This window comes from Cricetulus griseus, chromosome 3 (genome assembly GCF_003668045.3).
Source record: "Cricetulus griseus strain 17A/GY chromosome 3, alternate assembly CriGri-PICRH-1.0, whole genome shotgun sequence".
Classification (NCBI taxonomy): domain Eukaryota; kingdom Metazoa; phylum Chordata; class Mammalia; order Rodentia; family Cricetidae; genus Cricetulus; species Cricetulus griseus.
The window spans coordinates 40364695-40380860 of NC_048596.1; the positions used below are offsets into that span (position 1 = coordinate 40364695).

Sequence of the window (16166 nt, forward strand, 5' to 3'; positions counted from 1 at the left end):
GACTGGCCTAGCTCGCGTACTCAGGAAATGTTCGGGCAGAGCTTACTACTCAAATGTAAATTCAATGTCTGTACAGAAGTCAACAGGGCACAGAGGACACCCTTGCAATCTCACTGTTTCCTGTCAGTTTAGAAAAATAACACTTTATTCCTTTAGATACTTCTGCTGTGCTGGAGAGGCCAGGAGATTCCCAGTATGTCCCTTGTGCTTTCTTTTTTAAAGTATTTATTTATTTATTTATTTATTTTTATTTTATATGGATGTGTGAGTACCTACATGCTTGAATGTGCAATACATGTGTATTAGTAACCACAGAAGCCAGAAAGATGTTGGATCTCTTAGAACTGCAGTTACAGGTATTTATGGGTGCTGAGAACTGAACTGAGGTCCTTTGCAACAAGTGTTCTTGACCACTGAGCTGTCTCTCCGGCTCTTCCTTTTCCAGTCAGCTAGTTAGGTGTCCAATATCTCTTTCAAAATGACTTTGTGGAAGAATAAAAGAATAAGAACTTAAAGGGTTGAATTGAAGCCATGTCCCATACTTGGCTAATTCCTGATATCAAAAGAGGTAGCAGTTGAAGCTTTGAGTCTTGAAATGGCAGCAAGAAGCTGTTCCAGGCCACAGATGGTGCAGACCACCCAATGCAGCAGTTTTCAAATGTGTTTTGGGATCTCACAGACTCTGGGCAAAAATCAAGCTCCAGGCAAAAGGCTTCAACAGCATAGGACAGAGCTCTCCAGTGAATGGAGAGTTCTGGAGCTCATATTGTCCAGCTAGAGGAAGTTCTTGCTTTCTTCCCCTGTTCACCTCTCCCTCCTTTCCTCCTTCCTTCCCCCTTCTCCCTCCCTCCCACTTTTCTCCCTCCCTTTCTGCTTCCCTCCCTTCCTTCCTTCCACTCATCCCCCCCACTTTTTCATCAATCTATACAGGGTCTGGCCTCTGACTTGCTGTGTAGCTGAGAGCGATCTTGAACTTTCTGAATCTCCTGCCTCCACCTCCCAAATGTTCAGATTGCAGGCATGCACCACCATCCCTGTTCTGTTCTGGGGCTGGGGTTTTGTGTGTGTCAGGTGAGTGCTCTATCACCTAAGTTAGATCTCTCTTCCCATAGACTTTTGAGGTGAAGGACACTTTTTGTTGTTGATTTTATAACCTAAGTTTTAGGATAATCCTTTTGTATACTGTGAACATTACACTTCCAGAAAAAACTTCAGACTCAATACTCTAGCACTGTCTTGAATAAGTTTATATTGATATTTTCTAGGTCATCTTTGTCCTTACTGAACACACAGGGCTGTTCTTCATTATACCTTATCTTACTATTATATCTTGCTTAAGCATTATTATTCTGTCACGTTTGCTGTTTATGCCCTGGATCTGTTTCAAGATAGATTCTCCACATTTTTAAATTGTGAAGGCAAAATAGTATCTTCTTACATGTGCCTCCTGACATAATTTAAGTAAGTTCTTTGACAATTTCAAATGTGTATGTAATACATTCTCTCCTTCCACCCTTTGATTTCCATCCTGCCCTGAGTTCTTAGGCATAAATAAAATTGAGATTCTCTTGTCATCGTGGTATGCTTATGTATATGTGCCCATGTGTTGTATGTACATATGTGTACATGTATGTGTGTATGTGCATGTGTGTATGAGTATGATTATTTGTGTATGTATGTATGCATGCTAATATATGTGTGTATATTTATGTGTATATATGTATATGTGTTGAGACATGGGGCTGTTACTGTGTATATTTATGTGTATATATGTATGTGTATATATGTGTTGAGGCATGGGGCTGTTACTGTGTGTATTTATGTGTATATATGTATGTGTATATATGTGTTGAAGCATGGGGCTGTTACTGTGTGTATTTATGTGTATATATGTATGTGTATATATGTGTTGAGGCATGGGGCTGTTACTGGGACTGAAGATCACAGGAACCTTCCACTCTCCACGTTTCTCTAATGCAATCTTCTTGGCCATCTTAATTCCTATGCTCTATCTCAAATTAAGAAGGAGCTGATTGTATTGTCCGTGCTAATTAGGATGAAGTTCATTGATTTAGAAGCTTTCCTACTAGGATAGCTAATGTATGATCAGGAAGTCTTTGGATGGGCTGCCCTTGGACAAGGACCTATTGCAGTACTATTGGGGGACCTCTTAAAAGCAGCTTGGAGCTGCTGCCCTGGGCTGGACAGGATTGCTTATGCCATGGTAATTGAGCATTTACTTTAGTAGTTCCTGCATTTTTTATATTTCTTTTTCTATATTTACTTTTCTATAAAGTTAATTCACATTTTTGAAAAATGTTAAATACACAAAATTCTGTGTCACTCCCATTTCCTGATGACGCACTGGTCCTTTTTTCTACTTACAGTTCCACATAGGATTTCTTAAAAAATAGTACATGAATAAACTAAATAGTAGACTATTACACACTTTTGTTTAACATTAGAGCATGGTTTTCACTGATATAATAGACTTCCAAACTGTTCAAAGTTATCAGCAATGGTATATCATGGTACAAGTATATTGTATGTATTTAAAGTTGGCCACATAAATGGTTTCATCATTTCTTGTTAAAATTTATCAGCATTTCAGATAACATTGTTCAGACAAATTCCTACAAGTAGACTTACCAGATCAAAGAAAGTGAGATTTCGAAAGCCTTAAAATGTACTGTCAAGCTGTTTCTAATGAAAAGATGTAATTTTTTGTCATCAGGTAGAAGACAGTGCCCTGCCATATTCCATAATTTCACTTGGGGATGTCACACACATACCATGGGTACATGTGTTGAGATCAGAGAACAAGTTGAGAGGTTTTTTTTTTTTTTCTTTTTCCACCATGTGGGCCTCAAGATTAAAAGTCAATTGTCATGCTTGGCAGCAAGCACCCTTTACCACTAAAGCCATTTTATCAGCCCCACAACTGGTTTTTAAAATGAGTCTTTGTGTGTTGAAAAGTATTACATCCTTCTTGTTTTATGTATTCTAGTCATTATTCTGCTACTGTCGTTGAAGGGCAAGTAGTAGACTTAGGTACATTGATGTGAAAGCACTTACTGCTTGCTTTCAGTTGGAAATACTAACTCAGTGTGTGTGTGTGTTTTCTTTAGCCTTCATATACAGAATTTGACATCAGTGGCAATGTCCTCGCTCTGATCTTCAACCAAGGCATGATCTGGTATGTCAGCTGTTGAACATTTTTGAGCATGTAGGGAAAAGTCTCCAAGGTCATTGTTGTAAAAGGAAATGCTGGTAGGTATAGAGAAGACCCCATTCTGTGGATTCCAGCTCATTATTTTTCTAGGGAGAGATGAGTGGTGTAGATAGCTTGATTTTTCCATATTTCAGTCATGAGCCTGTCTGGCAGAGTTCTCCTTCATTAAAAATTGTGAGTCTATGCTCTTTCTGCTGGATTGATTTGAAGATTCTCTTCTTACATCCTGTCACACCAGGATTGAACAGGAAACAATCACTCATCAATGGTCAATCACATTAGCTCCTGTAAGGAATGAGATATGCTGTTGTACATGGCTTTTGAAAAAACCGATAACATTTTCTTGTCACTATTCAACATACTAAAAGCATATTTGATAACTACTAAAAAAATCTTACCATACCCAGCAGCTTATAGAACTAGATACAACACATATTTTAGGAAGTGCAAGTTAGAAATAAGATCTTCACTTTGTAATGTGCCGAGTAGGGCCATTTGCACAAGGGAATTTTTATTTTGATGTGAAAAGATTGTCATCTCTTCTATTAAGTGGAAGCATTTTCACTATAAATTCTGACAGGTTATGATAAGTTGATAGAGTGAAAACCAGTTTTGAGTTTTAAAAATTGAATCACAGCATGAAATTCATCTGGGGATGATGTGTCTTAGAATCTGTCACTCTCTGTGAGCATACCAACCCACAGGCAGTTACAGTGAAGCTGCTCTTTCTTCCTGGGGACATGTGCTGAAGACTGACTACACCATTGTCCTATCATAGGTGCCAAGATAGTTTCAGCTGGTGTTTTCTTTTTTTAAAATTAATTTTATATATCATTCAAATCTTTCAATCAGGCTCATTAGACCCATTGTATGCTGATAGAGCCTGGCACCCTCTTCAGAAATGAAAACCATTTTGCTTCAGAAATGAAAACCAATAGCATAAGGACCTTTCCAAGCCTCCATCATTACACCAATGGGGCCTATTGGATTTATGCTTCCATAGGTGAACCAGTGCAAATAATACAAAAAATACATTTATTTTGGTTGTCAAGTCAGAATGGTTAAGAATGCAATTTCTGTCCCCTCCCTTGCTTTCTACTTTTTGTAAATATGGCTCCTGTATCCTGAGTGTTGCTAAGGACTAGAACACATCCTTTATTCTTCATGTATGGAAGAATGACGAGGTATAACCTGAGGGTTACAGGCCCAAGAGAGTGAGGGAGCAGCTCCAATGAGTTCTAATCCTTCACCTCCCAGAGGAGAAGCATCTTCCATGGCAGAAAGTGGGCATCACAGCTACTGGAGTGGTGCAAAACCTCATCCTCCTGCCCATGGTATCCTTACAGTGCTATCAATGCCTCTGGACTGCTGATGCCATCAGTGCAGGCTTATGCCAAATGTCTATTGTATTCTTTCAGAGCTAACAGAATAGATTTGTCTAGAATTCACTTTTATTGTCAGAAAAGCCATTGTAATTGCTACCCTGATTGATTTTGCTTGTAATTTTATGACTAGTCTGCCATTGTTCATACTACAATACTGAGAAAATGTAATTGTTTTTACAGTTTGTTAATGGACAGAAAGCTGCATGCTTGAAATCTCTGTATTGCCACTTTGGGTTCATTCTTTTACACTGCTCAGGCTCACTTCTGGGGAATTTGAGTAGGACTTTAGGTACAAGAGTATATAATTTTAGGGAAGTCTAGATTTTAAATTACATACTAAATTTTGTTTAGAGTCAAGTAGGCTATGCATACATGAAACAGATCCCTCCCTCCAGATCTTTACAAGTCAGGAAGTGATTTGTGTTTTGTGCATATAACAAAGAAACACACATTCTGAGTTTCAGAGGCAGCATACCTATTAATCTATTATTTAGCACAAGGGCAGTATTTTGCATGGATATTCTTTGCCTAACTTCCAGGCAGTTGGTGAGGGTTTGAGAATGTGGTGTGGTAGGAAGGTGTGGGGATGGTAACATGTTAGAATAGTAGATTGTTTCCACACAGGGTCACACACACCATGATTCTGTTAGTCTATAAACATGAGGTGCTGGTGCCTATTAGGTATTTTCTATTAAAATAATCAAAACATGATAGGGATTTTTATGTTCCACTACAGATATTCAATTATTGCTTTAAGAGTTGCTGAAGATTGTAGATTACTTACACAGATATCATTAAAGTGAAAGCATTTGTTGTGATTTAACTTAATGATCAATAAACCTTTATTTGCTCTCTTAGTTTAAATCTAAATACCATACATTTGTGTAACACGAAATGGGAAAAGCACATGCTATTTTTAAAAGAGCAGAATATAAAGGAGCAGTAAATATTAAACAATGACCTGTCATCACCCTCTCCCCTAATTTTCTCAGTTGTTCAGGGTTGAGTAATTTATCTGATACATGTGTGGCCCTGGAGCAACAAGGAGGGTCAAATAAAAAATGCTTCCCTTTGCTTTTATCATCTGAGGAGAAAGTTGTGTTATGAAGCTAAGATGGTATAATGATTTTTTTTAGCCGACAGATGATGGCATTAGGTCTGGGTAAGGGGCTTAGTGGGATGAACTGATTGTAAGTCACAAACCAAGACTCAGGCATTATTGTGGTGGGACTTGTTTTTCTAGGTTATGCCTTTCAAGTCATACACTCATCATGTCTATGATTATTTTGAAATTGTTGTACACCTACTGTATTACTCAGGGTTTTCTAAGGAACAGAGCTAATAGAATGAGATACATATATGTGTGATTTTTAGAGGGGCTTGCGGGCTGTGCTCTGAGTAATCCAGCAATGGCTTTCTCCTGACAGAAAGGCCAAAGTTCTGGTTATAGTTCAGACATCTCAGCAGTCCCAATCTGGTGCTGGAGTCTCATTGATATTCTATACAACTTCAAGTTTTAGGTTAATGTTGGGATTCTAAAGAAGTGGGTTCTAACAACAGGGAAGGGATACCTCAGGATAGATGCACTTGCCAATGAGATCAAGGGCAAGCAGACAGAAAGTACAAGCTTTGTTCTTCCATGTCCTTTTATGTAGGCTGCCACCAGAAGGTGTGGCTCAGATTTTTGGTGGATCTTCTGATGTCAAATGATGTAGATTTAGGCTGGGTCTCCCAGTTCTAATAATCCAACCAAGAAAAATCCTTCACATGTATGCCAAGTTGCTTGGGTCTTGGTTACTTTCAAATGCAGTCAAGCTGACAACCAAGATTAGTCATCAAAAATCCACTTCTTGTCAAGTTGACACATAATCATATCTCCTTATGCCATGCTTAACTTGCAAATGAAAACAATAATCAAGTCATAATCATGCCTAACATAACTATCCCACATTGACACAAATGCATTATAGAGGAAGGGGCAATATCCTTTAATGGACATTCTTCTAGTCTTATAAATCACTTACATAAAGCATTCATATCATGTAACTCCACATGCACATAGAGGGAGGTAGTTTTAGAAAAATCTAGATTTTGATTTGTGTGTCAAATTTTGTCTTGGACTCAGGTTGTACATAAATGAAACAGAACCCCTCTTACCTTCACAATTTAGAGAAATAAAATATCTCGTGTGGGTTGAGGGAGAACTCTGATCCCATGCCTTATTCTTACTTTAGAGATGCTTACTGATGGAATAGCCTCTACCTGGAACATTGCTCTCAGGGCAGTTGGAAGAGAAGGACATAAAAACCACATAGAACTGGTAAAGTTTTCAACCAGTGCTGATGTATCTTAATGTAATAATCTTTTATTGGTCCAAACAAGTCACAAATGCAACCCTGAGTTTTAGAACAAAGTGGACCTGATCAGCCCCATGTACTAAGCTTTGCAATTTGAATTAACTGGGACAATTGGTAACATATTATTTTTTTGAATGCCAACTTCTATCTTGCTAGTTATACAGTGATGTGTATCAAAGGTACATAGTGAAGTTTTAAAATCTATCTTCCCATTAAAAAATAACTACTTACAAAGTTTACAGTCTGTTCACTATGACGTCATTCAGATGTGTTGTTTAGCGCCCTCAAACAGGATAATTTAAATTGTGGCAAGATTTCACTTTTCAAAGGAAAGAATTAACTTTAGGATGGCTCATGTGCAGTGAGATAATTTCATTTTCCCTGCTTAAAAAATGTCTCTTTAGTATACAAAATTTTCATTGGCTTAGTTTCTTAGTTTTTCTCCCTATTATGATTGAAATACCCTGACAAAAGAAATTTGTAGGACCAATGACAAATTATATTTCACAGTTCCAGGTGACATACCATCATATCAGGGATGTCAAGGTATCAGGAACTTGAAAAAAAATCTAGTCATATTCCATCTATAATACATAGCAGAGAACAATGAATGAATACATAAATACATATGCTTATTTTAGTTCAAGATTCTTTGCCTAGGGAATGGCGCCACCCATAGTGGGAAGGTCTTTCCAATGTAATGTAATCAAGATAATTCCTCACAGATCTACCCACAAGTCAGCCTGATTTAAACAATCTCTCATTGATATTCTTTCCCCAGCTGATACTAACTTGTGTCAGGGAGACAATTAAAAGTTACCACAGTTAGTTAAACAGTTACTATGTGCACTTAGAAAATACAAAGTGTTCAACTAAAGTTCTGAATGCTTTTTTATAGTTGGGACAATTTAAAAAATGGGGCTGTACTTTATTTATGAAATATGTACAGCGTTCTTTCTTGGTTTTGACTGATACATTGAAACTCAGATTACTGAGCAAAGGAACTTTCCCATCTGAAATTACTTTTTCTGGAGTGACCAACTAAGACAGCAAGTAAAAATGATATCACCTAAACAGTTCCAGTACAAAAATAATATTTTACAGTACTTTTTAAAAGCCAGATACATGAATCAGTGTGTTTTCTAGATTAATAAGAACTAAGTTAGATAGATAGCATGGAATTCAGTTTAATGTTAGATATCAGTATGTTTCCTGTCAGCTCTAAAGCACCATAGTTGCTATGAAAATAAAATAGCATTACATTCTTTTTTCTCTTTCACTATCAAAAATTATCTGTGGAAAAAGTGGCTAACCCAAATGTACAGTTTGTTTGAACAGAAGGAGATCCCTTAAAGGTATATTATTTGAAAACTTCTATTTTGAAATATGCTAGTCAATGATAGGAATATTGGAGGGAATTGAGTTTACTAAGAGTAGGAGGAAAAAGGAAGCAAAAGAATTAGGACATTTGTTTACTCTTGGTTTTTGCATTTGCTAATGAAACAGATTTAGTTTATGTCAATTTCTATGAAATTACATAAAATACACACAAATAGGGGAAATGGTAAAACATATTTAGAAGGTGGGAACAGGCTAGTCAGGACTATTTATAGACGTGGTCTTTATGGTTGTGTTTAGCATCATGGTTTTTGATTTTGGTAAGAGGAGCAATGTAAAATGAGCAGGCCTGTGCAACATGGCAATGGACTTGGAATTGAGCAGTGTTCTGATTCCTTTCTAGGATGGGCTCCTTCTTTGCCCCTAGCCTTCCAGGCATCAACATCCTCCGGCTCCACACATCCATGTATTTCCAGTGCTGGGCTGTGATGTGCTGCAATGTTCCTGAGGCCAGAGTCTTTAAAGCTTCCAGATCCAACAACTTCTACCTTGGCATGCTGCTGCTCATCCTCTTCTTGTCCACCATGCCTGTCCTGTACATGATCGTCTCCCTCCCGCCATCTTTTGATTGTGGGCCCTTCAGGTCTCATATTTCAGATTTGCCTGGAACACAGTATTCATTTTGGGATGAAATGGGAATGGCCACTCACTGTCCAGACTTTTTAAAAACATGACATTTGTCATTGGTAGAAATGAGATTCTTTGGTAGTCATGCCATCATGTGATATAGGCCATCTCAGACAATTCCCATCTATTGTCTCACTTGATAGTCATAAAAGGAAAATATTCTGTCAGGGTACGATCTAAATGCCAAGTCCTGTTGTTTTCATATTTGGGAGAGCCAGGGGCAACACTTGACACTTCTAGTCTAGACGTGTTTTCCTGATGCTATAACATTACATACACAAATAAATCAGCTATGGTTAGATTTCATATGGACCTTGAAAAAATAGATTTCCCACCCATCAGATAATAAGTGGAATCATTAAATAATGATACACATTGAAAGAGAGTTGTGATTCAAAAGGACTCCATGAATTGAAAATTGGTATGCTCCTTAGTTCCACATCTGTTCTCTACCCATGTGTCACTCAAATCAGGAATCAAGGTTCAGGAAAGCACTTTCCTCGCTAAAGCTAGCTTTTCTATAGTTATACCCAGGAAGAAGTGTCTTTGCGATCTTGAGGACAGGATTTCATTCCCTTAAAGCTACTCATGAGCCTATCACGAGTCCCCCAGTTATTGCTACATGTTGTTACTGGCCAGCATGCATTTGATATGAAGAGGATGTGAAGGCATGAAGCCATGTAAATGCCAGATCCAATCATCTAATGGTCAAATAGAATTGTCCCTTTGTGCTGTCACACCCAAGAGATTTCTCAAGTCAGAAGGTTTGGTGCCCAAGACTAACTATAAAAGGGGGCATGTTTTCACACTAACAGAATTATCTCAGTTATTTTTCTGAGAATACTTGAGAACTAGCTGGTGTCTATTAAACTTTGGAAACTGACATTAATAATCCTTCCACATCTCTCTGTCTTTCTCTAAGTGTTTGCTTGTCTACTTTTGTGTGCATGTGCAAGATACATATGCTCACATATCTGTTGGCAAGTGGGCTGAAATAAATAATGCAGACAGTGACATCTGGAGACGAAATAGGAAATTACAGTCTTGAAGCTGATAACTTAATCTGAAAGCAAAACTCAAATAACAAGCCCTTGAAAAGTCTTCCATTGGCTGAAACTCACCCATGTGATTTTTGTATCTCAGATACCTTTTAAAGGTGTTTTAATCTTTTACTAGGAATATGATCTTCATCTCCCCAGCAAAACACTGGAAAGAACCTTTGCTCTTTCATGCAAAGTGAGGGAAACATAAATGCCAAGCTGGTTGTGACACAGCTGGATTCAGACTTGAATTACCAGGCAGAAACATGCTACAATTGTACAATTTTAGCTAATTAAGTTGCATTCCCTCTGGCTTTCTGGCTTCTTGGGCTCCTCAGCAATACCAACTTACACTGATTTTGGCAAGAATGCCATAGTAAATTTCTGATTTGCACATTTAGGTGCAGTGACCATGAATAACTACCCTCTTTTAGAGAAAAACCAAAACTATAATCCATAGTCTGATAACTAATTGAGGCCACACCATGTCTGTTAAAAGACAGTATTTGCCCAATCTGAAGTTGGAAAAAAATCCAAAAAACTCCATCTGATCTTGGGATTATGGAGCATATCCATTTTGTTTAAATATTAAATGATTAAAAACCAAAAGTAAACATATATAATACTATACTAACTTTTAAACTGAAAATATGTCCATTTCACTTTTGTGTGAATTACAACATCTGTAATACATGTTCAAGGGAGTAACTTGGTACCATGAATAATTCACTGATTCCAGATACTTCACACAAAATTGAAACATACTGCTCTCAGTGTTCTGGTTCAGAGAAACTGATTTTCCTCTAACCTAAACCCTTAGCTGGTTTTTACTGGGAGCTGTCTAGCATCAGAGACCTGAGGGTGCAAGGCTCCTTCTCCAGGAGTGCAGCTGCCCACTTAGACCTCTGATAAGTGAAGTCTGATGGGAAATGAGTAGAAGCTGTGGTGTGGAATGAGATGATGGGTTATTTGTAGATTTTATTTCACCAGTCTATTATATCTTGTGTTCAGTTCCAAAGCCAATTAAAAACTGAGTGTACTGCATACTGAGTTCAGAGAGAGCTTCCTCCCAGAGCAGCTGGCTTGGGAGCGATTTATTGGCCACACATAAAATACCATTCAATCAAAATTTTAGAAATACAATATTAAAAAATCTTCTGAAGCTGTAATTTCCCTAAGTGTGTGTATTGGGATGAGTCTGCTCTGCTCATGTTGTATTCTTCTGTTAACAAGGTGTGATCAGAGTAGATGGGTCGTTTACTATCAGATCTTAACCCTCAAGAGAACCTATGTAGTGTTGGAGAAATATTCTCTTATCTCACTGTAACCATGTGTTTTATCTTTGTTTTAAATTCAACCCCCCACTACCTCCACCAGTGGTAAAAACAGGATGTTTGAAGTCATTGGTGAGACCCTGGAACACGATTTCCCAAGCTGGATGGCCAAGATCCTGAGGCAGCTTTCCAACCCCGGCCTGGTCATTGCTGTCGTTCTGGTGATGGCGTATGTGTTTGTTCTCGGGCTCCCTTTGAGTCCCTTCTCCTCCCCAAAGGGTTGTGTTGTAACCCAACCAAATGCATTGCTGACTACATGATGGTGGGCACAAAATGACGAAAGCCATCTTCTGCTCCTGCTGGATGCGATTCACAGCCATCTGCATCTGTCTCCCTAGGATTATAAGATTTGTTCCCAAGTAACGAAAATAATTATCAGTAAACAGCTAAAGCAAGGGAAACATCAATGCTAAATGCTAAATCTAATCAGCATGTTGAGTTTCCCCTCAAAGCATGACCCCCACCTCTTGTTCCATAAAGCAGATGGCTGTGAATACAGAAATGATGAGCCTCTGTGTTAATATTCCCCTTGGGGATCCGCTAGGCTATATTTTAGGGCTAAAGGCCTAAGGAGAATTAAAAACCAATCCATTCTTTTTTTTTTTCCTCAGAGGGCTGTTAATAACTATGCATCCATAGTAACAGAGTCAGAGGAGCAGAGCATCTCCCAGTTAACCTAGACTATCCCTGCCAAGTCAGAGTGATTTACAAAAGGACATTGAACAGAAGGATTTTGTTTGTATTTTCCTTTTACTGGCTTTGGACTTTGGGCTCCGGCATTACAAAATATTTGTGTTCTGGAAGAACTAAGAGAAATACTCTCCTCTTCACCTGCTAGCCCCTCCTATTGAGAAAGTCTGGAATCACTGCTGCTTTAGGTTAAGGGCATCAAGCATGAATCCACTTCCAAGAATGCTGTTACCCACAAGGCTGATGTGGAGGACTGAACAAAAATTAGAGCTGAAACTCCAATTACCTTGAAATAAACAAGCTGGATGCTGACCTAGTTACTGTAACTATTCCTTGTGGCCTTTTCATGCTCATAGTCACAGAAAGGGGTGAGAAAAAGGCCTGTTTTCACTTTTATAAATTAACAAACATGCTCGGTCCCAAGTGAGGTGCATACTGACAGGTAAAGTGGGACACAGACAGAACCTTTCCAGTAAATTCAATGTCCATACCTTTATATGGCCACACCTTCCAGATAGGAGAGATGCTAACTCAGAGCTAACTCAACAGTAAGCAAGATGACTGTTATAAATCATAGAACCTTATTAAGAATCAGAGTGGGTCTCTAGATTAAGCATGTTAGAAACATCATTCACTACGTGGCCCATGATTTTCTTTCTCCATAATTTCTTGAGAGTGTGGTTTCTGAGAACAGGTTAATAAGGATCCTGAAGCCTTTGGTTTCCAAGTTTCTTTTATTGTACAGATGAGATCTGGTCTGACACAGAGACAGACAGACAGACAGACCGACCAACCACAAAGGGCAGCTTTTGCTACTATGTTCATAATTTATTGTGAGACTTGTTTTAAAACAAAGGGACAACACTATTGGAATGCCTATCTCTAAAGATGCAGGAAACTTTTCAGGAATTTATGCTTCTGTTGCCTTAGGTACCCCACAGTGACTAACTTTTACCAAAAATAATCATAAGGAAGAGCTGCATTAATCACATTGTCATTAGCACAAGGATGATCTGCTCCTGGATGATCTGAGGTGGTTCATTAGTGTGACAAAGAGTCACTACTCCCTCTTGCTTTGGTTCCTTCAGCTCATTTTCGTCAACAACGTTTGGAATCAGTGGAACTATCAGACGACCTAAAAGTCACTTGCAGGGAATGGTTCATGGTGTCCAAAAACTGTTGACACTACAACACAACAGTGTAGACTACACAGGTGTTGAGCCTTATCTGTAGCTATCCTAGGACACTTACGGCTCAATGCTCAAAACTTGGCATATCAGGCAGGCTAAGGGCATATTCTTAAAGATCCAGAAGTAGATGGTGGAGGACAAGAGAAAAAAATTGATCATGACAAATACTTAAACATCTAGAGATGTAGCTGGGTGGTGCTGGCGCACACCTTTAATCCCAGCACTTGAGAGGCAGAGGCAGGTGGATCTCAGTGAATTCAATCTGGTCTACAAAGCAAGTTCCAGGACACCCAAGACTGTTACACAGAGAAACCCTGTCTCAAAAAACCAATAAAATAAAATCTAAAGAACATTCTTGGTTCAAGAACTAAGGAAAGCACTCTAGGGTGCTGGCTCTTATGCGTGAGCCGTAGTTTCATAGTACTTGATACAGTGGGAAAGTGGCAGCATGAGGGTGAAAAAGGTGTCCTCAAGGGGGCTGAATTTTGTTCTAAGTTGTGGACTTAAATCCACATTGCAGTTTACCACTCAATTGCTTTTTCCAAAGCCATGCTCCCACATTCTTCTTCAAGAGGCCCCAACAATTGGCGTGGATTTTTATTACCATTAATTAGAGAATGTTACAATTCTCCAGTAGATTATATTAAATCCACTTGGATGGTTTTCAGTATTCACACAGAATTTAGGTTTTCTGTAAGTGCCATCAGTGAATGTGAGGCAAGGAAGTGTATGCAAGGCACACTCATTTAAGATGCATAGGGAATCACAGAACTGAAAATGATTTGTGAAAGAGAGATTTTCATTCATCTATGTCCAGAAACATTTCCAATAAAATTCTTATTGCACACACACACACACACACACACACACACACACACACAGAGAGAGAGAGAGAGAGAGAGAGAGAGAGAGAGAGAGAGAGAGAGAGAGAGAGGACAGGAGGACAGGAGAGGAAAGGGATAGAATTTCATGCCAGATGCTGCCCCAGATGTTTTCATATATATAATTTCAGGCAAACTCTAGCTAACCACATGAGAGATAAACCCAACTAAACCGTGTCAATAGTTATGCTGCCAGCACCAGATGGCTCATAAAGGGTCGTCTCTGGCATGTGGGTGGGCAGAGGAAATGTGTTTAATCTCCAGTTATTTGTAGTGAGGCCAGCACAAGCTATCTTTCCTTTTTACTACAGTCCCCCTTTGCTGGTTCATTTTGCCCAAAGAGAAAATGAGGATATTTATTTTGTCAGAATTGTTGAGCTGGAATTTGCTTTTTCTAGAAATGTAAATGACATTTAAAATCTGAAATTATTCCTTGGTGAAATAGTTTCCTTTTGAGGGAGGGAGAAATGCAAATATTATATTCAATGGTCGGGGAGGGGGGGTGATCCATGTTAATGAAGTTATGCCCTTGAGGATTGTAGTCTTGGTCATAAAGGCTAAAAGGCCAAATATGGAGTTCAAGGTATAAATGTAGGGAGATATCCCAGGCACCTCTTATATATTTGACACAACTTAGTTTTGTTTCAAAACTAAAGTTTTTCTTTAGATTAAAAGGGAAATTGTAGGGAGATATCCCTGGTACCTGTAGTATTGACCTGCCCTTTTGGGGTGTGGTCACAGGTATATAGTAGGTGGGTGGAATAAAAGGCTGGGGACAGGGACACATGCTCTCTCCGGTTGGGTCTCAGAAGGCTGCGGAGGCTAACCTGGGTTACCAGCTTCTCTTGTGAGTAATTTCCCATAATAAATAAGCAACTGGACCCCTTATCCAGTGTGCGGTCAATTTCATTTTCATATAAACATTTAACATATTGCCAAACCTCAGCAGATCTGCTGTATTCATTGATGCTATTGTCATTGTTCAGAAGGGCACTGTAATTAGAATTTAAGCTGATGGTAATACACTTCTAAGAAGCTAATACTGGGCCCCATGGAATGATGGATGGCATACTAGGTGGCACATTCAAAACCTTTGGGCCAACTTTCTGGCTTTGTCCTAATTGTTGTCTAATGTTAACTATACTTTATTTCAGTGATATTGGGGATTAAACCTATAGCTTTCCTCATGATAAACAATTTACCTGCTACTATATCCCCAAGGTCTAACTAAGCTTCCTTACCAATCCTGGCTTTGAGCTTGCAATGTAGCCTAGCCAGTGCACATGAAATCCTCTTGCTTCAGTCTCTCTCCTAAGTAAATGGCAATCTCCAGGCATAGATGCTAAGTACACATCTTTACTTCTCTGGACTCCAGTTCTTACACACAGAATTCACCTTTTGATTAGAAAAGACCTTGTATCCATTTGTATGCTAGCATTGGTTAATATAGTATCATTGAGGATAATGGGAAACTGAGAAATGCCATCAATTTTATTTTATTCTGTTTTATTATTTTAATTTAGATTGACCATCTATTATCTCAATGCTACTGCCAAGGGCCAGAAAGCAGCAAATCTGGATCTAAAAAAGAAGATGAAAATGGTACAATATAATTGGTGTGTGTGTGTGTGTGTGTGTGTGTGTGTGTGTGTGTGTTATAACATCTTTACCAAAGTCAAGTAGAAGAAATGTGAATGTAGTCTTCTCTCTTTTTTTTTTTTTTTATTGTGTAGCAAGCTTTGGAGAACAAACTGCGAAACAAGAAAATGGCAGCTGCTCGAGCAGGTTGGTGATATGTGTTTGTTTAGATGCTTTGTGTTCCTAAGAGTACACTCTTCCTGTCTCCACATGAGACATTTGATGGCCTGCTCATCATGGTACTCAGCAGCTTATCTCATGCTTCACACCATCCAATGTCTAAGATCTTCTCAAGCTTCTACCCCAGGACTTGGTTTCTGTTTCATGGGAGAAGGACTAGAAAAAATAGGATGGAAAAATTCAACAGTGTCAACTTAGGACCACAGATGAAAAA

General features: G+C 38.6%; 1 protein-coding gene across 1 annotated transcript in view; it reads left to right on the forward strand.

Moving 5' to 3' along the window:
* The window catches only part of Tmc1 (transmembrane channel like 1), a 200393-nt gene extending 184466 nt beyond the window's left edge, over window positions 1-15927 (forward strand). The window contains exons 16-20 of the mRNA XM_035441572.1: window positions 3129-3196; window positions 8716-8955; window positions 11417-11542; window positions 15658-15736; window positions 15868-15927. Coding sequence (XP_035297463.1) covers window positions 3129-3196; window positions 8716-8955; window positions 11417-11542; window positions 15658-15736; window positions 15868-15927 — 573 coding nt within the window. The remainder of the gene's footprint in view (window positions 1-3128; window positions 3197-8715; window positions 8956-11416; window positions 11543-15657; window positions 15737-15867) is intronic.
* The last annotated feature ends 239 nt before the right edge of the window (window positions 15928-16166 follow it).